The 23789-nt window shown below is 45.2% G+C and overlaps 1 protein-coding gene across 1 annotated transcript; it reads right to left on the minus strand.

The window, feature by feature from the left end:
* Positions 1-213: 213 nt before the first annotated feature.
* DYNLRB1 (dynein, light chain, roadblock-type 1) lies at positions 214-18981 on the minus strand. Its single transcript, XM_006876885.1, has 7 exons — positions 18902-18981; positions 18650-18811; positions 15161-15173; positions 12339-12350; positions 10002-10077; positions 4450-4617; positions 214-257 (listed from the first exon to the last, which is right to left on the minus strand). Exons 1-7 carry the CDS (start codon positions 18979-18981, stop codon positions 214-216), a joined length of 555 nt encoding a protein of 184 aa, XP_006876947.1.
* Positions 18982-23789: the final 4808 nt, after the last annotated feature.

Here is a 23789-nt window from a genome sequence, read left to right on the forward strand (position 1 = left end):
TGGAAGTGATGGGAGAAGGACTTCGTGGATGGGAAGACCCCTGGCCGGGAACTCCTTTGGTGGGGTAGGTGGGGCACCAGCTCAGCCTTGGTTACTAGGTTGCTGCAAGTGGGCTCTTAGGTGATTTCCACTTGGGGTGAGTTGGCATGATTAACTATTCTTGGGGGGCATTAAATTAAGCAATAACACAGGGAGATGAGCCAAGAGAGTGGCTTATTCAGTTGGATTCTGAATCACAATCAGGAAATAGTCTTTATCTGCAAAAGAGAAAAGTGAAAAACAAATCACTGAAAGTAAAATGAAAATCACAAAAGTGAAAAATACCACTAAAGTCACTACACATAGAAAACATCACAGGAGATAGAGGCAGAGATTGGAATGATGTCCCTACAAGCCAAAGGCTGCCAAAGATTACCAGGAGCCATGCGGCTCTGTAGGATCAGCACTGGATGGCTAACTGCAAGGTCGGCAGTTCAAACCCACCAGCTGCTCCTTGGAAACCCTATACAGGGTTGCTATGAGCCGGAACCAAATTGACCGCACTTAGCAACAGCGTTAGACGCTGAAGGAGGGGCAAGAGAGGGTCTTTCCCGAGAGCAGGGCTCTGCCAACACCTTGAATTCGGACTTCTAGTCTCCATAATGGAGACAATGCCCAGGCTTCCAGTGACTAAAAAAATAGGAGACAAATGTACAGGTCTGTAGGGACTCCTCCAGGTTTGCTTGCTGGAAATCACAGCAAAAACCCCAGGCCCACAGATAGCCCTGGGCAGGGCCTCATCACACATCCTCTCTCCTAAGCCAGCACTACCCATATAGCATAAATACTGTAGGGAAACTCCAGTTCAGAGCTTGTATGAGTTGCCTGAAGCACCAAACTGCTGGAGTCTCCAATGCCAGCATATGTACCCATCTCCTGCAGCAGTGTGCTGATTCACTGAGAACAGGCTGAATTGCTGCTAGTGAGCTTCCAGGCTGTCATCTTTACAGGAGCAGACTGCAAGCCCTGTCCTGTGGAGCGGCTGACCTTCTGGTTAACAGCCAAGGACCTAAACCAACGTGCCACCAGACTCCTTTGTTGTTAGTTGCCGTCAAGTTGATTAAATTCATGGTGATCACTTGCAAAGCTGACTACAACATTTACTGCTGGGTCCACCTGAGTTTCTGGGTCAGCAGGTCTTAGATCAGGCCCAAGAATTTGCATTTCTCACAAGTTCCCAGGTGACGCTGATGCTGCTGCTTCTGGGAGAACCACCAGCCCTATGATCAACCAACTATCTAAGTGATGAGGTCTAGACAAGACATTTTCAAGGGCACCAGGTTGAAGGGGCTACAGCTGCTTGGATTCCAGCTCTGGGGATTCCAACAAGGTGGAATGTTCTTCCTGAAATCACAGGAAGTCCAAACCATAGTGGAGTTCAGAGGTGAGCTTGTCCGCCACTCATTTTATATAAAACTGCAGACGCAGGAAGCTCCAATTCTGCCCACCTAATCTTCTAAATCAGAAACCTTTATCAAGGCTTCCACATACTCTACATTGGACCAAAGACTTCTGTTACGCTATGAATCCTCAAATCATGGGAATCTGGAGGTAGGTAGTAGCCCTTTCCCAATTTGCAAATGAGAACACTTTACAAATGTGGGAACTGCTTTGCTAAAGTGATAAGAGCTAGCTTTGATCAGGACATCTAGGCTGCTGCCTCCCACCAGGTCTCACCGACTTCCCAGGGGGCAGTGTGAAAATGTACACTCTGGAGCAGTGCATCTAGAATGGAAACGCAAACTAGCAGGGGTTCAACTGACCAGGTTTGAAATTCTGATGAAGCGAGTGAGGTTCCTCACCAGTACTGCTGCTCCCAAGCAACTTCAAGCCCCCTCACAGCCAATGACACTATCACTCATGCCTGAACCAAGTTTACCAACCACTTTTTTTCTCTATAAAGCACACCACTGTCTTCTTCCACTTAGGAACTAGGCAGCACTATGCTTAGGGGACATTTTAAACAGAAAAATCACCAACAAAAAGAAAAATATGAAAAAAGTTGCACTTTAAACAGAAAATGCTAATTTGTTTATATTTATAGCCGGAGAGCTGAAATAAGCAGGCTGAGCTTCGCCATGTTCACCTCGACTGGGAACGTGTGTTGGACCACTCCAGTATTTCGTGCTCTGTGCGTGTTCACAAATGACTAAACCAATTTGAGCTAGTAGACAAAGTCGCAAACATAAATCTACAGAAAATGAGAATCGACTTCCAATCATGACTATGGAAAGGGTAGGATGCTCTGTGGAAGAAGGTACTGAGGGGTCCCTAATACGGACTGGGGGAATGGACACCTCTCTGGGGAAGTGGTACTCAATCATAGACCAAATGGATAAACAAGCTGGTTAGCCAAGGACAAAGGACGATGGGAGCACATGTGCAGCCCTGAGGGAGGGGTTTAATTCTCCAGGTTCTGCGAGGCACTGGCTGGGGCACAGTGCTCAGGGTGTTCAGAGAAGACAAACATTCCGCAATGTGTCTGCACCCACTCCGAAGCATACCAAGATTGAGGGCGTGAGTATGAGGAGGAGGGAAGGGCTCACCAGTTCACACTCGCTGCTGCCCAAAGTAAGGGTCTGGCCACCTCAACTCTTATACAGAGTTTCAGACGTCCTGGACAAGGGTTCTGCATGTCCTGTCACATCAGGTCCCTTTGCTGCTTCATGAGAACTAGCCTGGCCAGGAGCTTTCAGATTACCTGCTCCTCCAAAGAAGACATTCTCAGAAACTTTGACCAACAGACATGGTTTTAGCCAGTTTGTCTGATTCGGAGACCACATAACTTGTCCTTGCTACACATTCTGAGCACCCCCAAGTAGGCCATATGGTCTTGCCCTGACACAAGCGGATAGAGGCACCTTTAGGGAAGTGGAGATTTGTCCAGGGAGGTTGTGGGCACTGGAGACTGCTCTGTGGTTCTCTCACATCCACCTAAGCATCGGTGCCAGGTGAAGAACCAGGGCTACTCTGCTGCTAGGTGGGGCGGAACGCCACATTTTCCCTTTCACACTCACATTCACACTCTGCAGCCAGTCTCCTTCCCATCTGTGTTTCCAAGCCCAGGGGCATCAATGTCCCAACCTCCCCACTGCCACCCTTCATCAAGCCTGGACACACAATCCTATCATCTCCTGCCCTAAAAATCTCTGCGTACAGAATTAAGTCCACAAAATCTAAGTGGGATTCGAGGCCCCTTTTTCCCTAAATTGGAATCCACCTCTCACCTCCCACTCCTTCCTACACATATTCTGATGGTCAGACCATCTGTGCTGCCACCTAGCTGCATCAACCTGGGCACACTTCACTTACAAGAATTCAACAACACGGCTCAGCCAAAAAAGGAAGGGCAAAGAGAGAAGGAACAATGCAAACAAGTCCTGAAGAGTCGGTCCACACTCCAGTCCAAGTGTGTGAATAGGACCCTCCTGGGGTCCCAGCATCTCACCACTGTGAGACTGATCCTAAGGCCTAGAAACAGGTACTGCTTAATACAACACAGCTGCTGAAAGCAAGCCAAGAACTTCCTGAAAAGCACCACCAGAGCTAGAGGAAAACCTGGCTGCATTGGTGAAGAGCACGGCTGGGGAACCTGTTTTCTGCCCAATTTTTAACATCATTTGCAGGCCATACAAACTTATCAACTTAAAAATTAAGCTGCTATATTTAATCAGACATTTATTTAATTAACTTACCTCTCATGTGATGACAGAGATCAAGAGCAGCGGTTTAAACCCACCAGCTGCTCCTCGACAACCCTATACGGGGTCGTGATGAGTCAGAACTGACTCTACAGAACTTAACAACAAGGTGATGGCTGGAACTGCGGTTGCCTTGGCAGGGCCAGACCAAATGATTCTGAGGGCCTTATAATACAGTCCACTGGCCAGATGTTCCCCACCCTTGACTGACAGAGACAACATTGTAGTTTGTAAACACACATTTTCCAAGGATAAATTATGTAAGCAGTGTTTTTGCCTTGCACCTTGGTCTAGAACCACTGCGTTACTTTCCCTCCAAATGTAGCTTTCCCAGCCTCTGCCTTGCTCACACTCCTGTGCTTTCAAGACTCAGCTCAAGCATCATCTTTCCAGGGAAGCCTGTGCTGGTGGCCCGTGCAGGCCACATCACATAATCTTCCATGTTCCAAGTGTTTCCCTCATCAAGGCAGAGGCTTCACCACATTCCCCGATGTGGCCCAGAACCAGGACAGCTTGGCCTAGAGTCTCTGTGCATGTGTGTCTATCAGGAGCTGCCCACTGGAGAGTGGCCAGGCAGTGAGGCAATCGATGAAGTACCTTTGACTCTTTAGTTCTGTGGAACCTGCAGGACTACAAGGTGCTGTTTGTCTGATAAGCTATAATCTACTGTGAGGGTCTTCCCTAAGTGAGGGTACACAAGACTCCTTACCTGGTGCAACCATAATTTCATTTTTCTTTGAGCGAATTCGAAGAAAGGTGAGGTCATTCTGGGGGTCAATTTCTCGCACGGTGCTGCGTGCCTTCAAGATGAAGTTGTGCATGAGGTTGGCGTACTGTGTGGTAGTGGAGTTGTCCATGGTGCTCTTGATGGGAATGCCTGAAGGAAGATAAAGAGACTGGGTGGCTTCTGCGAAGCTCCCCATCCTACTGCCCCTAATTCTCTAGTATCAAACTGACAGTAACTGAGGGCTTGTCATGTGACAGGAAGAGTGCTGAGCACCTGATGTACATCAATGCCCGTGCTCAGAACTCCATCCCCAGCTTTGTTTACTGATGAGGCAATGGAAGCAGAGTGGGGAGGCGATCTGTCTAAGGCCACACAGCAGATCAGCAGTGGGGTTGGATTCCAATACAGGCTCAACTGTTGGCTTCCTTTTGCACAACTTCGGCCTTAATTGGTTTTAAGAGTAAAAGGACAGATTTTCATGCACAAGCCTTACAACACTGACCGGGAGGAACAACTCTTTTAGTAAATGCTGAAAAGAAGGAAAAAGGTCAGCTTGTGTCTTGAACACAATCATCACTAAAGGAAGCTTAGGACCAGTGTCAGCACATCGTCTGTACACATGACCATGCTCCCAACTTCTGCTTCCATAACTATTGTAAACAGCATTGCTTCTGGCTCTAGAAATCCCATTAAGTGGACATTCTCCTGTTGTTGGATTTTTACTAGTATAATTAGCTGTGTTGTGAGCATTACTGTGCGCCAAGCCTTTTCTGTTTTGAGGATATTTTCCTGAGGTGTATTAAACGAACCTACCTCTGTGGACAGTGCCTTTTGTCATGGAGGTGAGGAATGTGGCTCAATTCTAGCCACCTCTCACCACAACTGGTCATCCAGGTACCTGTGAATTGGCCATGACATGTCAATAGGAGGCTCCATTTATGAGGCCCCACAAGTCAAACAGCTGACACTCACATTCTGTTGTGAAGAATGTGGCACATTTGGCTCCTCGCTCAAGTGGCAGGGCAGGGTCCAGGACCCTGTTAATCTGACCCACAACTCTTCAGTCAAATGTAGTCAACCTCAGGCCTACCCAGCGAGTGGCAAGAAATTAGCACAACCTCTTCAAGACACCAGGAACACAAGAATGGGCAGAAGAAAGGGGCACAATGGTATAGAAGCAGCTGAATCAGGCAGGTCGTTTGAGCCAAGTCACAAGAATACATCATAGTGACCACTGACCTTTAAGGGACAAGGTGGTATCACCAGGGCTACAGGATCCTGAAAGGCAACACTATGTTCACCAGGGCCCCACGAGGTCTCTCTGGTTGTACCTTCCTGGGGTTGGCAGCAGTACGAGCAGCGAGCAGCATGCCCACTGCACTCTGAGTGGGGGGCTCAGGACCAGACGACCTAGGTTTATACCCTAGCTCTGCTCCTTAATGGCTCCATGGCCTTAGGAAAGTGATTTAACCTCTGGAAGCCTCCATTTCTCATTTCCTGTTCTACAAATGACAGTTTCAAAGTGCTGCTGCAAAGACTTGTTACTGTAGGCCCAACTCATAGCAACTCCATGCACAACAGAACAAAACATTGCCTAGGCTTTCCATCAGTTATGGACTGGAACATTGTGAACCATACGGTTTTTCAGATGTAGACCAGAAGGCCTTTCTTCCTCAGGAAGCTTGGTTTTAACTTGTACAGCATCACAGTACCATGTAAACCTCCGCTGACAGACTGAGAACCTGGGTCTCCTTCACGAAAGGCACAAACTCTGCCATGGAATGCCCACTGCCTGTGCTGTGAGGACGACATGTGGCTCACCTCCTCTGAGTGTTTAGCAAGAGCAGGCACTGAATTTTGTTTGGTATCACTATCACCATATAATTAACTGGAGGGGACTTTTTTTCTTTTAACCTGAAAAGGCCTTGTTATTGTTAACACAGGGTAAGGACACGTGGTAGGATGGGCCAGGAACCTGGCTTCTGTTCAGCAGGAAGCTCTCCTCCCTCAGCTCAACCTCTGGGCTTAGATGGCAGCAGCCTTACCCGTCTCAGGCTTACCTGATCATTCATACACCCTGACTTTTTATATACACACGGCTACCTTCTTTCCCCTATTCATTCTTAACTCCCAGAAGTGTCCAGTGTCGGCACCTAGTCCATGTCAGCACCATGTAGTAACCAGAGTGCGACATCACACTTCAGGGACCTGAGCATCACCTGTAAGCTCCCCAAGATCAGCTCTGTTCTGCTCACCAGTGTTTTGGGGGACCACAATACCTTATTAATTAATGAATGGTGACAAGGGTTCAGTAGTTCAGACAAATAACGGCACGGATTTGATCTATCAAGTGGGAAGGGTATATAATAACAACAAACCAAAACAAAACACAGAGATGGGCCAGCGACCAAAATTGGGGAGAATTTCACACAAGAACAACCGACAAATTGCAGACTCACAGGCTGTGAGAGCTGGAGAAGACCAGAGACATGATGGTCTAACAAGCAGGCCCTTGATTGAGCCTCTGCTGCCACAGGTGGGGAACATACAGTCCACAGGAAGTGGTTTCTAACCCAGGCTCTGATTTGTCAGGTTGGGTAGCCAATGTCTTCCCACCACCTTCCCTGCTGCTTCAGTTAAAAAAGAAAAAGCATTAAAAAACGGAACATATTTATTAAGCACCAACATGGAATCCTGGTGTGGCGCTGTAGGATTAGTACTGGACCAAAAGATTGTGGTTTGAACCACAAGGTCAGTGATTCAAAGTTACCAGCCACTCCTTGGAAACCCTATAAAGGGTCGCTGTAAAGTCGAAACCGCACTTAACAACGGTGTACCAATATTGTTCTAGGGCCTGGGAATACAGTAGTGAATATAACACAAGACAAATTCCTGCCCTCTAGAGATTACACTTTTGCTATATAAAGAAAAGCAGAGGGTGGCAGAGGTCTGGAGAGGTACAGAAAGATCTGAATATTCTTCTGACTCCTTAGTTAACACTACATAAATACACATTTTTGCTAGGAGATTCCAGTTGAATTCTACCAATTAAATCTGTCCAAGGTAGAGAGATGTCAGAAGGCAGTGACAAGTGGACAAGGATGTGTCACGGGCTGAGGTGGGCACATTCACTCTAAACTGGTGGTCAACTCATGGGTGTAAAAACTGGATGAGCTAAGATCGCTGATAAAAGCATTCCTAAATAATCATCTTTAACCGAACTGTCTACAGGAGCCCTGGTGGTGCAATGGTTAAACACTTGGCTGCTAACTAGAGTCAGTGGTTCAAACCCCCAAGCAGCTCCACTGGAAAAAAGAACTGGTGACCTCTTCCCCTTAAGATGACCACCTAGGAAATCCTATGAGCAGTTCTATTCAGTCTTATAGGGGGAGCTCTGAGCGGGAATCAACTCAACAGCACAACACAACAGAGGGCTGAAAGGCTGCACTGAGAAGTGGGAAGGGTCATCAGCCCAGAATCGAGGTTCTGACTACCCAGCTCCACAGCACGGTGACCTTGGGAATAGCATCTCACTTCTTTAGTCTCAGGTTCCTCACTTGGAAAATGAAGGGCCATCCCATCTTGCATGGTCACTATGTGAAATATAACTAAGAGGCCAAGGAGGTGCTCCTACTGGGTTACAAATTAAATATGTATAAAACACACACACACAATTGTATGGCATTTACTATGCACCAGGCATGGTTCTAAAAGCTTCCCTCAGAGGAAGTGTAGTGTTAGCCACATTTTACAAACGATAAAACTGGTGCTGAGGTGAAGTGACCGCCCAAAATCACACAGCTGGAAAGAAGCAGAAAGCGAGGCGGTCTGGTTTTGCATTGAAGACCCTGCACATTTCAATCTCGGAGTCTCAATTTCTTTGTAAATAAAATGGGTTGTTGTGAAGATTCAATATTGAAAGCACAGGACTAGGCAGTGTTTCATTCTGTTGTACACAGGGTCGTCCTGTTGTACACAGGGTCACTATGAGTTGGAACCGACTTGATGGCACCTAACAACCACCACCTTTCGGAAAGAGGAGCATCCGTGGGGTCCTTCGAGGGTGGGTAACATTTGGATCAGTACTGAGGGGACATGACAGTCCAGACAAAAGAAGAAGCAAGAGTTAAGGCAAGACTTAACAGAACAAGTAAGCACTCTGGCGTGCTTTGTGTCTTACCTATGAAGTTAGAGGGCAGAGGCCTGGAAAGCTGTCCCTGTAGATCCAATGACTGGATCAATGTAGGCAACAGTGTGGCCTAGTATCAGAAAGCATGTGTGTTCCCCAAATCTCAGGGAGGGAATCTGGCCAGGAGAATGGGTTCTTGTAAAGCAATGCGCAGAGCTCAGAAATGACGTAGCCAATAACGACAACAGGAGTACCAACTGAACTCTACTTAGCACTTACTGTGTATTAGGGTCTGTGCAAAATGCCCCATGCTGCTTGTTTTCAGTTAACTCTATCCTGGTGTGGCACTGTGAGATCAGCACTGGACAGCAAACCCCAAAGTTGGTGGGTCAAACCCTTGGAAACCCTGTAGAGGGTCACTGTGGGTTGGAACTGACTTGGCGGCACTTACCACCACCACCATACGGTAGATCTAATTATTATCCACATGTACAGGCTTATCCAGAGGGTCACACAGCTAGTCAGGAGTGGAGCCAGAATTCAAACTCAGGACTGCTAGCTGCTGGAGTGAGTGGTAGGCCTGCTCAGCTCCTGTACAGCAGTGTGGGAGAAAGAACGTCAGTCTGTACTCAGACAGACATGGATTTCAATCATGACTCTGAGACCTAGGCAACTCAATTGGCTCAGTACTTCCCACTGTAGGATGGAGGTAAAGGGTGCTTTAAGGAACGAATGAGACACTATGTCTGTAAAGCACCAGCCCATGGCCTGATACAGATAAAATAAGGGGGTAACAGTCATTAGCCCCCTTCTTCACCATGCTGAGTGCAGCGGGACTATTGTACTTACAGCAACCGAAGTAACTGAAACAGCCGCTCAGCACAGGAGGTGGGGGAAGTACAGGCACAGAGAAGTTGACTACAACATTATCCAGCAAAAAAGGAGAAACAACATAAAGGGAGAATACTTATGAATATACATACGTACTCTATACAGGGTCACTATGGGTCGGAACCGACTTGATGGCACTTCACAACAACAAATAAATATTATACTGACAGTTAAGAAACTAGTTGATGCACGCCATAAATCAATTTTTTCTTTAAAAAAAGAAGGCTCATGTGTAACCATATTAATGAGTAACAACTCTGAAAATGACAGTGAGAAATGTCCATGTGGCTGGGAAAGGGCTGACAAAGCATGGAATAACTGAAATATATGAGTGGTCGGGGCAGTGGGACTGAGTGAATTTTCCCTTTTAAAATTCAGAATTTCAATGATTACTGATTTAAAAAAAAAAATTCTACAGCCAAAAATGAGGCCCCGTACTTGAAGGACTAAGTGAACAGCAAGCGTCCTACTGTGTTTGGGCTGTTTTCTGGGGGCTGCTGAGGGCAGGACGTACCTTCCGTGTTCACCACGATGATCCCCTGCACGCCCTTCTGGCTCTGAAGCCGCTTCAGGGTTTCTTCCACCTCTGCCTGCCGGAGAGAATCAGAGCAATGTTAGGAGGGGCCAGCTAGGCATGATTCAGTCCTGCATACCCCAGACAGATAAGCCACACAATATCTTCCAACAATAAACAAGTAACATAACACCCCATCCCTTGACACCTCCTCAAAGCTCCCAAGGCCTGTTCAGAGTGTGGTCCCTAGGTCACCACCAGCATCTACATGCTTACATCTTCAAGCTAGGGTAGGGCTGCTCCTGGTCCTTGCCCACCAAGTGTTCTTAATCTTTTACTCCCTCAGCTATTTGGAAGCAGAATATAAACACCATTCTTAGGTATATACATATTCATGACTCACACATGTGGTGTAGTTGAGGGGCAGGACTTGATGTCCAGAAAAAAGCCCCAAACAGTGCTGTTTAACAGGAAGGAGACACTTTGTTATTTGTGACACAAATGAAAACATTTTAAAGGAAGCAAAATGATCCCATGAGGACAGTCTCAGTGACGTACTAAGCTGGCACATGGCACATAGCCACAAGCAACATGCCTCAGGAAGGGGCTTGTTAATCCCGATTTTCCAGAAAACTGTAAGGGTGGGATACTCTGGCATATGGAATTTGTAAACAGAGGGGACAGTGAACATGCTTGGGTCCTCAGCTACTCTCTCTTACTGGGTCCCTTTCCCGCCACTCTTTATCCACATATCCAGACTTTCCTGGCTTCACATCTTCTTACTCTACAAGGCCTCTTCTCTGCTGAAATCCAACAAATTCTTCTAAACCACCTAAGACTTCATTTCCCCCATGAATCATTTACTGACTCAATGGGGAATCCCAAACCTTGGGAATCTGACTCCCCAAACCTTGGCTGTTCTCTCGGGGGGCATGTAACAGGTACTATGTTAAAAGCCTCTACAACAGTCTACAGAGAAGGGGCTAAACAAATAGCTGCTTAACTGAACTAGGCCTCACCCTTTCTGTGGGTGGAAACTGGGCATGCAGTGTGCCTGTTCAGGAAGGCCCCCTCAGCTTGGCCCAGGATCCAGCCAGAAGCGCCTCAGAGGTTGAGAGTCAGACTCTGTTAGAAACAGAGGTTCCATTCACCACAAGAGTGTGGTTCCCCACCCCCAGGGGAAGGGCTCCTAGGCAGTGGGGAGAGATGACACAATGAATGACTGTTTTTCTGGAAGGCATAAGCTGGTAATCCAGTCACCACCACCCACTCCCCAGTGATGTAAAAACACTGTCAAAGATGCCTGCTGCTGGTTGTTGTACGCTGTCGAACTGATTCCTACTCACAGTGACCCTAGTGTGGCGCTGTGGGACAAAGCACTAGACAGAAAAGTCAGTTTGAACCCAGGGACCTGATTTGATGGCACTTAACAACAACATAGTGATCCTATATGACAGAGTAGAACTGTCCCATAACATTTCCTAGGAGTCCTGGTGTGGCACTGTAGGATAAGCACTGGACTACTAACCTCAAGGTTGGCAGTTTAAACCCACCAGCTGCTCCTTGAAAACCAGCACAGGGTCATTATGAGTCAGAACCGACTCCACGCACTTAACAACAACAATCTTCACAGGAACAGGAAAGGGCAAACAGGTTCCTCCTACAATGAATGGCAAATAGCCTGACACTTCCAAAATCAGGAGCCTTGGTAAAAGGACAGAACATGTGTATGTGAGAATTCACGCCACAGACATTCACTAGGCTCCTGCTACGTGGCAAATGCTGTCCTGGGAGAGAGAGGAGAGAGATAAAGTTCCACAGTGATCAAAACTGTACCCTTCTCCTTGAAATTCATCCTAAACAAAGAATCCAAAAGAATGAAAAAGATAACCACAGCAAGATGCTTACTGCAATGACATCCTGCAACATCAAAAAGCAGAAAGAACCAAAAATACATGACACTTAAGGAAAAGGTCAAGTAAACTATGGAACATCCACTTAGAGGAACATGATACATCTATTAACAAGGATGCTTATATTAAGTTATTGCATCAGGAAAGGTTTCTGCATGTGAAAACAACAAAATGTAAACTGAAACCATGTGAAAACAATAGGAAGGCTAGAGGAGATTAGGAAAAAGATAAAATGCCACATCAAGAACAGGAAATTAGAGAGGTTTTTTTGGCCCCTCCCCCTCCCAAACAGATTTTTATCTCACGTACTGTTTCTATAAAACATGTTCTAAGTCCTTCTCTTTGTATGTATTCAAGAGAGCGGTCTCTGCTGGGGGGCCACAGCACTCTGACTCTCTCAACACTGTAAGAGCAAGACCAGTACCTGGATGACAATCTGCAATCAACACAGGACGGAAATGTCAAAGAAAGCTAAAACAAAGATGTCAGAAACAAGGTCCAAAACATTTGTTAGATGCTGGAAAATGGGCCTGGACTGAAAGAGAGGAAACTGCATGAGAACCTCTGGCCCAAAGAAGGTTCTCATGTAGTTACTAGATGCAGAGAGTCGTTTAGGCCTGGTTGTTGTTAAGTTCCAACTCATAGTAACTAGGTATAGGGCTTCTAAGGAGCAGCTGGTGGGTTTGAACTACAGACCTTGTGGTTCACAATCCAGTGCTAATCCTACAGTGCCACACCAGGTGTCCTTTTACGCCTGGGGATGCTAACAAAAGAATATCTGCCCTGACAAAGTTAACATTTAAGTGGGGGTGGGGTGGGGGTTGGGGGAAGGCAGTCACCCATTAAACAAGCAAACAAACAACCCCAGTAAAACGTCAGCCATAGCAGAGGAGTCCTGGTGTGACGACGCTATAGGATAATGTGCTGGACCTCAAGGCTGGTTTGAACCTCGAAATCAGTGGGTCACACTCACCAGCTGCTTCTTGGAAACCCTATACACAGTTACTAAGAGTCGGAATCGACTGGACAACACTTAACAACAACAACGTAGTAGAGAAGGGGGATCTAGAATGCAGAGGCCAATGGCAGTTTAAAATACGATCCTCAGGAAAGACGTTGTTAAGGTGATATTGAAGTAGACATCTGAAGGAAATCAAGGAACAATTCATGTAGATTTCTGGAGGGTTCCAGACATCAGGAAGAGCCAAGTACATAAATCCCTGAGTTGGAAAAGTGGTTATGTTCAAAGAAAAGGAAGGATGCTAGAGTAGTTCAAATGCAGTGAGCAAGGGGAAGAAAGAAAGATGGGTGTTGAAAACAGAGAGGTAGCCAGCATCAGACCACAATGACTTTGGTTTTCACTGGTGACGTTTCAAAGGATGGCTCTGGCTGCTGAGTTTAAGGGACAATCAGAGAAGGCAGTGAGCCCCGGCTTCCTTCCTTCAGAATGAAGCACCCCTCTCTACTGCACTTACCGCCTGGTGTGGCTAACTCCCTTCTCAGCTTCCATGGTTAGTTAATATGATCTCCATTTGACAGATCAAGAAACTCCCGTTCAGGAAGAGTTTTGCCCAAGGGCATTCAGCAGATCAACAGGAGAACTGAGTGACTACAAATGATGAAAGTCCCTGCTCCCAGAGAGCTCACAGTCAGGAGGAAATTGTTGTTGTTAAGTGCAGACCCACAGAGACCCTGTATAAGGTTTTCCAAGGAGCAGTTGGTGACCTTGAACCGCTGACCTTGCAGTTCACAAGGCTTTGCAGTCTGGTGCATTAACCCATAGCATCACACCAGGAAGAGACCCTGGGAAAAACAAGTGAGCACATGATTCACGCTGGGTACAGGGACAGGAGGTGGGGTATGAGATACTACTTTGGCTGGTGCGGAGGTAACCTTAAGCCAAACCCTATATTATGAGGAATAAAAGCATTCCAGGAAACTAAAGGCAGTGAAGGAGGAACAAGTTAGGCAGGTTCAAATAACAGGAAGATGACCAGTATTTCCCAGTTGTCTTTGTTAATCTGGTTGTTGTGGCTATGACGTGCTGTTGATTCCGACCCATAGCGAGCCTGTATAGGGTTTCCAAGGAGCAGCTGGTGAGTCTGAACTACCAACCTTGCAGTTCAAAAGACTTTGCTACAGTGCCACACCAGGACTCCTGTTAATCTGGTATGCAAAAAATAAAAAGCCAACATTCTTTAATTTTTTTATGATTAGTCAAGTTGAAACAAAAATCAATGACTGTTTGTATCTCCCCTTTGAAGCTTCTGATTTTTCTATACATCTTGTTTATTTGCAAAACCTCTGTATGTTAGGGATAGTAGACCTTTGTCCATCATATAAATTACACTTCCGCCATTTTTTCCTCATTTACTTTTATGATACTTTCTTCAATAACAGAAGTTTAAACTGTTCATATAGTCAAATTTAATAAAAACGTTGTCCTGTAAGACAGGACAACAGTTTCTCCAAGCTGCCCCCAACCTGTAGGATGGATTAGGTGTGGGGGAGTTATGAAGCTAGAGCTCCAGCTATCTGTCTGGACTCAGAGAAACTGCTTAAAAGAAACCTGAAACTTAGTCCAAAAGGAAACAAAAAAAAAAAGTGTTGTCCAAAAGACCAAGCCGTAATAGGGGATTTCTGGATGGGAAAGAAGAGTCCTTTTAAGGTATCCTAGTAGGCCAGCCCTGCCTCAGGACTTTGCCATCTCTGTACTCAACTAGTACCAAACCTATCTGGGTCTGAATATGCCGCTCCACCAGGCCAGCTCACGTCTCAATGTCTCCTTTTCCCAGAGTGGACCCAAGCGGTAATCTCAGCATCCTGGCTCTTTAGTACTATTCATAATGGTGTCTCTGCACCAGGGAAGGAGACAAAACTCCTGGGCTTTCTACTTTCCAAGTACATGCTGCAAGAGATGAATAAATAAACAGCAAGGATTTATTGGCTTTGTATCGTAAGAATAATGATCTGTGAAGCAAATGATTCATAAAGAAACTGTGACCAATTTGACTACTTAAAACTAATGCAAAACAAAAATGGTAAAATAGGATAAAAAAGCATTTACATGTGATGCAAGAGTAATTCCAAAAGACATCACACAAAATGACAAAAACAGTAATCTCTAATAGGTAAGTGGGCAAAAGGATACTAACAGCAAATACATCTAAGAGAAATTACAAACACACATAGGATGTATTACAGGAACCATAAAAGTGTTGGTCCTTTGTCTCAGAAATTCTTTACCTGAAAATTTATCCTAAGGAAATAATCCAATAGGTTAAAAACAAAAAGCTATATACATATATAGACGCAGTCCTGGTATGGCACAAGGCCGGTTTGAACTGCAAAGTCGGCAGTTCAAACTCACCACCTGCTCTTGGAAACTCTGTAATAGGGTCGCTATGAGTCAGAACTGCCTCGATGATACGTAACAACAACAACAACATATACAGACACGGAGCCATTCATCACAGCATTAGCTCAACCAATAAAACAAACTGGAAACAATTCAAATGTACAGGCAAATCATGACACAGTGATTTCACGGATTCTTATGCAGTCACTAAAAGTCATCAAAAAGTGATGGAGCAAAAAGGTTACATGCTTTTGAGGTAATAAAATGAATTAAAGTAATTAACGAATACATCTTAAAAAAATATGCACATGTGAGAAATGCAGCAGGAAAACAAAGATGAAAATAGTTGTGTGGTAGAGTCCCACTCAAGAATTATGGATGGATGCATTTTATATCTTCATTCTAAAGGGCAACCTAGCAATTTCTATCAAAGTACAAAACATGCATGCCAGAAGTGGGAATCTTCTGTACAAATACTAGTGTGAGTACAAAGAGACAATCACAGTTATTGCAGTATTATCTGGAGTGAAATACTGCAAATCACCTCAACATATATATTACAATAAATCCACTGCTGCCAACTCAGTGCTGACTCACAGCAGCCACACAGAGCTTCAACCTGTGGAGCAGCTGGTGGATTCCAACTGCATCCTTTCATTTCATGGGCAAGCACCTAACCACTGCGCCACCAGAGCTGCCATAATGCAATACAGTCCTTAAAAAGACTGATGTAAATCTGCTTATACTGACATGGAAAAAGTGTTTTTATTTTGTAAGGTTTTTATTGTGGATTGAGTGAAAGTTTACAGGGCAGATCATCAGTTTTACATTCAACAATTCATATAACTTGTTTCATCACAATGATTATAAACCCCTCCATGTACCATCAGTTAACGGTATTTCTCTCTATTCATTTTAGCTCTTTTTTTAAAAAAACAAAAAAACACTCAGGCATATATAATAATTTATACCTCCAAAGGGCACACTCTGCAACTCTGTCTCCTGCCCTCCAGCTCTTAGTCCCTCTCTTCCCATGAATCTAGAGTCCTCAGCTGCTCCCTCTCTCCATGTCCCCATCTCTGCCTCCATCTCAGGTATTGCTGAATAGGTCTCGCATTCCGCTTGTGCTCTTCTCCCTTGATGGTCCTAGGATCCTTTGTTTCTGAACTGTAAGATTAACTCCTCCCCAGTTTTCATTACAAAACTTCTATCTTTACAAGTGTGACAGTTGCAATTAGTCATGATAACTATTAATCACTATTGAATCAATTGAATCTTATCCCCATCTCTTTCAACCAGACACATCTAGACAAGATGAAAACTATTCAGTGGGGACTCTTTCTTCCCTCACACACTACTAAACTAAACTCCCTCTTGAAACCTTGTAAGCCAGTCACTTCGTGACTTTATTGCCCCCTCATTTTAGGTAGCCAATGTCTAAGTTGCATATGCCCTGTGCACAGAGGGGATAGCATTGATACTTGATGTGAAGACTCCTTTCCTGTCTGTTGATATTTAAGAGTAACTACCTCGATGAGTATAGGTCAGGTTCATCAAATTGTAGCAATTTACCCTAATTTCCTTTATCAAAAATTGTTTTGTTCTTTTTTTTATCCTCTAGTTGAGTTCTGATTATCAAGCCATTGAGTTTAGGTCAAATGGGTACTATCTGTAACTTTGGGTGTTCTTGTACATCTCCCCTCACTTCATATTAGCTGGAAGATTCACTCTTAGCTCTAGCCCTATGTGGCTATGTCCTTGTCCATGAGCTCAGGTCTCACCACACATCAGACCAGCGTACATGTAAACATGTATTGCTCATATGATTATATAAATGCACAACAGCATGGCTGAGGATGCAGAAAACACTGGGCATATATACATGTTGTACAGATATACAGAAACTAACAATGCTTCTGAAGAAGAGAACAGGATGAGGATCAGGGTTGGAAGATTTTTTCACTTGAAGACTTTAAAAATTTTTTTGGTTTGTTAGTTTTACTGTGTGCAAATACCAATTAGTAGAATATTTCATTTTATAATTTAAAATGATATGAAAGATAAAGTTACATATACTTAAAAGCATTATTGTTAAGTGCTGTCAAGCTGGTTCCAACACAGTGACCATGCATAGGGTTTTTGGAGGAGTGGCTGGTGGGTCTGAACACCACCGACCTTGAGGCCCAATGCTTATCCTACAGCACCACAACAGGATGCCTACAGCATTATTACGTTAGTATTAGCTTTAATGAAAGGAAGAACAGGGCCCACACTTTATATTCAGTAGGGGCTAAACGACATAAAATCTGATGCGAATTAGACTGGAAGTAATATGCCCATTTAATTGGTTGCCACTAGGTCGGTAGGACAAGCACTGGATTGTGAACAAGGTGGGCAGTTCAAATCCACCAGCTGCTCTTCAGAAAGCCTATATAAGGGTCGCAGTCGCAGGGAGTCCTGGTGTGGCACTGTGGGTTAATGCGTTAGACTGCAAAGCCGTTTGAATTGCAAGGTTGGTGGTTCAAGCTCACCAGCCGCTCCTCGGAAACCCTATACGGGGTCGCTATGGGTCGGAACTGACTTGATGGCACTTAACAACAAGAAGTTGGACTGCAAAGTCGGTTTGAACCGCAAGTTCAAACTCACCAGCCGCTCCTTCGAAACCCTATACAGGGTTGCTATGAATAGGAACCGACTCGACAGCACTTTAACAAAAAATGAGTCGGAACTGACTCAGCACGTGATGGGCCTAATTAAAAACAAACAAACCTTTAAATGCGTAAATAAAATGTTTGAAATGTTATCAAGCAAAAGGTCGTTTCAAGTTTTTTTATACATTATAAACATTAATAACAAAAACACCTGCTAAGGGTGGAGCCTATGGCTCTAGCCAGTAAGGTGGCTCTGTAGGAAAAGCACTGGACTACGAATCACAAGGTGGGCGGTTCTGGCCAAATAGCTGCTTCGCGGGACAAAGGGGAATCTTTTTGTTCCGGCAGAATTACAGCCTCAGAAACTCCACTGCACTTAACAATGGCGACTCCGCCCTGACCACGTCACGTCCCAGCAGCTTGAAAGCAACATGCTGACAGAATAGCGATTCATCGTTGGTTTCAAACAGGTTAAGAGACAGCTTCTAGGGGTTAAAATCCACTTCCTACTTCCCGGGGGTAAGGCTCTTAGCTTCAGATTCCAAATACGTAAAACAGGGGGAAGGGTGAAAGCTACCTAATAGGATTATGCTGAGGATGTAAAGCACTCAACAGTGCCTAACAGATTAAGCTTCCTGGAAACGCTATCATTATTGTTAGTCAACCAGGCTCAGGACGCAAGGAAGGTAACGCTGTAAGCCCGTCTCCCGGTCTCCGTCGGTTCACCGCCTAGGCTCGAGCTCCAGTTCCGGTCTCGCCGGTTGCCGTGGCTCCGCCTCCACCTCGCCGCCCAGGTCCAGAGGCCCGAGCCGCCAGGGGTCCGCCCTCCAATCAGCCCTAGCTCGGCCCCGCCCAGCCCCGCGGGTTCCTCGCCGGCATTCTAAGACCCTTGAAGATGAGCAGTTTAGCGCGGGGTGGAGGGCATACGTGGCTGACTAGTTTTTAGCCACCAGGCACAAACCTCGGGAACACACTTACCATCTCGACAGACCGGATAGCTCCGCGTCGCTGGCACTCAGTACACCCAGTGCTTTTTTGCGCCTGCGCGCACAAATCATGTAAAAACTGACGGTTCCAACAGCCTATCGGAGCCAGAGTGGAGTTGGCCGACGGGCGTTCCTCAGGGTTCCTGGAGAATTTCTCCTGCACTGTCCGAAACGGATAAGCAAAGGAACACTTGACTATGGAAATTTGTCAACTCCGGCTATGCCGAAAAGATGCTGGTTTGCGGTCTTAGGAATGGCTTTTAAACCCTCAGTCAGAGCTGGCTCTAGCATTCCTGCGGTGGAGGATGGTGGGCGAATGGAGGCGAATGCTAAGATTTTTGCATGCAGAGGCAAAGCCAAAACGAGCCTAAAACAGCCTGGGATTGGGACTAGAGTCAGGTGTCTGTTAGGTCCCTAGAGAGTCCCTGATGTGAATTTTCCATGCAGACTCAAAGTGGTTAAGGCTAACCTGGGAGTCCCGAAGCACAGAACTCAGAGCTCAGCCCCACCCCTGTGTTACCTTGGAGAAAACGCTTAACTCTGATCTCGTTCTCTAGCCTTTAAAAAAGAATTTATCAGAGTCCTTGGGGTCAGAGAAAAAGAGGAAGACCCCCAGCGAGATGGATTGGTAAAGTGGCTGCATCAGTGGGCTCAAACATGGCAACAATAGTTAGGTTTGCCCAGGATCGGGCAGGGTTTCGTTCTGCTGTGCATAAGGTCGCCATGAGTCAGTACCGACTCGATGGCACCTAACAACAACAACAACCAGAGTCTTGGTGTGGCGCTGTGGGCTAATGCATCAGACTGCAAAGTCAATTTGAACTGCAAGGTTGGAGGTTCAAGTTCACCACTGCTCCTTGGAAACGCTACACAGGGTCACTGTAGGTCGGAATCGACTCGAGGGCACTTAAAAACAAAACCTGCTAAGGTGGCGATTCAAACCTACCAACCGCTCCTCAGGGAGGTGTTTCACCCCCACCCCCGCAAGATTTACAATCTTGGCAATCCTATACGGGGTCACAGTAAGTCGGAACCGACTCGATGTCACACCATCACTACCACCAGTCGTAATCAACTGGATGGCTGCGGATTTATAGCCTCTTTAGAGGAGCAGTTCACACTACCTGAAAAAGGAAACAGGATGAGAGTCAGGGTTGGGAGGGAGATTTTCACTTAGATTCTTTTATATTTTGTTTTGTTTTACTGTGTGCAAATACCAGTAGAAAATGGAAAATTTTTACAATTTAAAAGCGATTTTTTATGTGTATTTAAAAGATGTCTTTAATGATGTGGAGGCATTCTTTGTGCTTTGATAATAAATGTAAAAAGCAGGTCCCACAATGTATATTTAGTAGGTGCTAGTCCTGGTGAAAGGAGCTCTGGTAGCGTAGTGGTTACAAATCGGGCTGCGAACCTTAAGGTCAGCGGTTCGAAACTACCAGCCGCTCCGCGGGAGAAAGATGAGGCTTTCTACTCCCGTAAGGATTTACACCCTCGGAAACCCTGTACAGGGTCACTATGGGTCGGAACCGACTCGACGGCACTTAACAACAACAACAAGTCCTGGTGAAGGAGCTCTGGTAGCGTAGTGGTTACAAATCGGGCTGTGAACCTGAAGGTCAGCAGTTCGAAACGACCAGCTGGGTTCCGCGGGAGGAAGATGAGGCTTTCTGCTCCCGTTAAGATTTACAGCCTCGGAAACTCTGTACAGGGTCGCTATGGGTCAGAACTGACTCGACGGCACATAACAACAACAAAGTCCTAGTGAGGAGTCCTGGTGTGGTGCTGTGGGTTCGTGTGCCAGACTGCAAAGCGGTTTGAACTGCAAGGTAGTCGGCAGTTCAAGCTCACCAGTTGCTCCTTGGAAACCCTGTACAGGGTTGCTATGGGTCGAAACCGACTCGACAGCACTTAACAGCAAGTCCTGGTGTGGCGCTGTGGGTTAATGCGCCAGATTGCAAAGCGGTTTGAACTGCAAGGTGGGTGGTTCAAGCTCACCAGCCGCTCCTCGAAAACCCTATACAGGGTCACTATGGGTTGGGATCGATTCGACAGCACTTAACAACAAACTACATAAAACAAAATCATTGCTTATAGGGAGAAAGCTATGGGAGTCACTTTCCATAGATTTACATCTTGGAAAGCCTGTGGGGGCAGTTCACATCTTATCACCACACGGACTTGGTGCTACTCCTTCCAGGTGTGTCTGCACGGTAAGAGGACTAGAGAGTGACTTCATAGTGATGAAACCTGATGGAAACCATCTCAACCAAGAGATCAGCATTGGTCATTGGACATAGTGATAGCATATCCCCGATAGGAAGCACTTAAAGGGTACATTAACTCTACGGTACTTTTCACAAAAATTCATAACCGTAACCATGGGGAAACCTCAAACCCAAACTGAGGACATGACCAAGCAAACACCAAATGAAACCCATTGCCCTTTAGCTGATTCTGACTCCTAAGCGACCGTACTGGACAGAGAACTACTTCTTCGGGTTTCCACCACTGTAAATCTTTATGGAAGCAGAAAGTCTCATCTTTCCCTCATGGAGCATCTGGTAGGTTTGAAACACTGACCTGTGGTTAGCAGCCCTGTACTTAACCCACTGTACCACCAGGGTTAAGTACAAATTGGAGTCTAAGACCATATATGAGATAGAATTATCTCCAGCTTTCTCCGCCCTCACCTAGTACTCCACCTGGTACTCTATAAAAATATTAAGTGCATGAAAGATGGAACAAACAACGACTTGTCAGACTGCTGATATGCTAAGGTGTCCTGGTGGCAGAGTGATTAAGAGTTTGGTTGCTATGTGAAAGGTTGGTGGTTTGAACCCACTAGCAGCTTCTGTAAAGATGGTTGTTAAGTGCTATCTTAGTTGATTCTGAGTCATAGAGACCCTTTATAGTGTCCCAGGAGAGGCTGGTGTATTTGAACCACAGACCTTGCAGTTAGCAGTTGTGCTTATCCTATAGTGTCACAACAAAACTCCTCTGTAAAGATTGTTGTTGTTAGTGCCATCGAGTCAGTTCTGGCTCACAGCGATTTTGTACAGGGATCATAACCATCATCTTACCATTGGAGAACAAATCTAAGAGAGGTACAAATATTTAACAAGATCACATTTCCAGACAGAATGACCAAAAACAGTTCAGTGTAAATGGAGTCAAAATGAGGGCGGAGAAAACTGGAGATAATTCTGTCTCATATATGGTCTTAGATTTCAGTTTGTTCCCTTATCTTCAAATAACTGTGAAACTTCCGAAAGTTACGCACTCACTTTGAGCCTATATTTCTCACCTGTAAAATACAGTAAGAGTGGCTAAGAAGACAAAATGACACTGCATGTAGTCTGTGTAGCAGTACCTGACATTTAGTAATAAATGTTGGCCACTGTCCTGGGATTAAGTGCCTATGGATGTGGTACTGCTCACTAGATGAGGAAGGTTAAGTACAAAAGCAGTTTGTATTGCAAGTTCTCAAGTTTTTTCTCTGTGCAGTGCTTTGAGGAGACCTCTTACCATAGTCATACTTTGCTGAGGAGTAAGATTCCCCTAGCCACCACCTTCACCCACCCAAAATCCTAACCTCAAAGGAGCTCTTCCTATTACATTACAGAACTGACGAATGTAACGGGCTGGAGTGACAGCAGTTTTTGCTGAAGTTACACAATGTAAGACATTCTTCCTAAAAGTCCAGAGATTAGCCAGCCAACCACAGCTGACACCTGTTTGATGCTTTGTGTGGGGTCTAGGGCTAGAGAGTCAAACAAATGTCAGTAAGAGCAATTATGTATTTCCCAATGAAAGGTTTCCTCACAGTGAGGGGACATACCTTCCCCCCTTTGAGGCTAGAATGTACTAGCTTAGCTGCTTATATGGGACAGATTAAACTGAATGTAGCCTTCTCTTCAGGGCTGGAGGGGCCTGCAGTTTCTACCCTCCAGTCCCTGTTAGATCAGCATATTAGAAAATTTCACTTCCCTTAGTCTGTAGCCATTGGCATCATTTTAAATGAGAGTATGACTACCTGGTTTCCTAAAAGGAAGAAGCCTATTTGAAGCTGGGGAGCAGGCCAGATTGTTGATAAGATCTGGTCTTGGGTATTCTTTACTCAGCACATTCATGGAGTCCGTCTTTCCTGTCTTTGAGTACCTTCAGTTGTATCAGAAAAATGAGTGTTTCCATCTTTATTTTCTCCAATGTAGGAGCCAAATCTAATCTCACCTGAGTAGGTCTTTGTAGATTTTTTCCTGTTTACTCACAATACAGAAAGCCTATAATGTTCTCACTTAAAAAAGCAGAGACAGAAATCTATAGGACCTGCTCACATGGCAGTTTCTCTGGAGGTAGGGAACACCTTTTTATTGTTATCCAAGACTAACAGAAAAATATGCAAATGATGGACCAAAAAAGTTTAATTATAAACATAGTCTTACATCTTTCACGAAAAATGCAAGTGAGGCAGCCCCTTAAGGACTTTTATAAAAATGTGACTCCCTGTAAAAGCTGCAGAGTTACCTGAGTATATGAAATTACAGTCCAAGGAAACAAAGGAACTCCAGTACAATATCATACAATCCAGTGCTGCCATTTCATTTCACTTAGTTAATGAAAGCATATATAGAAACAACTTTTCACATAACTCTAAAAGAAAAAAAAAGGGGGGGGGGGCTGGAGATACCAACAATTACTAAAAAGAAGTAGTTAAACCTACAGATGTTTAGATGAATGGAGTTATATAAAAAATAAGGAGGGATATAAAAGACAGAGAAACCTAATTCCTATGGTTCACTCAGATATCCACAAGTCACCCCTGATAACATTTCAGATTATTAACCAGGTTAAGAAAAATCAGTAAAGTGGACTTGAGT

The sequence above is a fragment of the Chrysochloris asiatica genome, unplaced genomic scaffold (assembly GCF_000296735.1).
Source record: "Chrysochloris asiatica unplaced genomic scaffold, ChrAsi1.0 scaffold00423, whole genome shotgun sequence".
Classification (NCBI taxonomy): Eukaryota; Metazoa; Chordata; class Mammalia; order Afrosoricida; family Chrysochloridae; genus Chrysochloris; species Chrysochloris asiatica.

Bases quoted from the DNA above. Each gene is read 5' to 3' on its own strand.
- DYNLRB1 (XM_006876885.1), bottom strand. From the start codon at position 18,981: ATGATTTGTGCGCGCAGGCGCAAAAAAGCACTGGGTGTACTGAGTGCC. The intron at 18,812-18,901 runs GTAAGTGTGTTC...CTCATCTTCAAG, and splicing joins CTATCCGGTCTGTCGAGATG to GGTCTTAGAATGCCGGCGAG. The intron at 4,618-10,001 runs GTACGTCCTGCC...ATCTTCCTTCAG, and splicing joins CATCGTGGTGAACACGGAAG to GCATTCCCATCAAGAGCACC.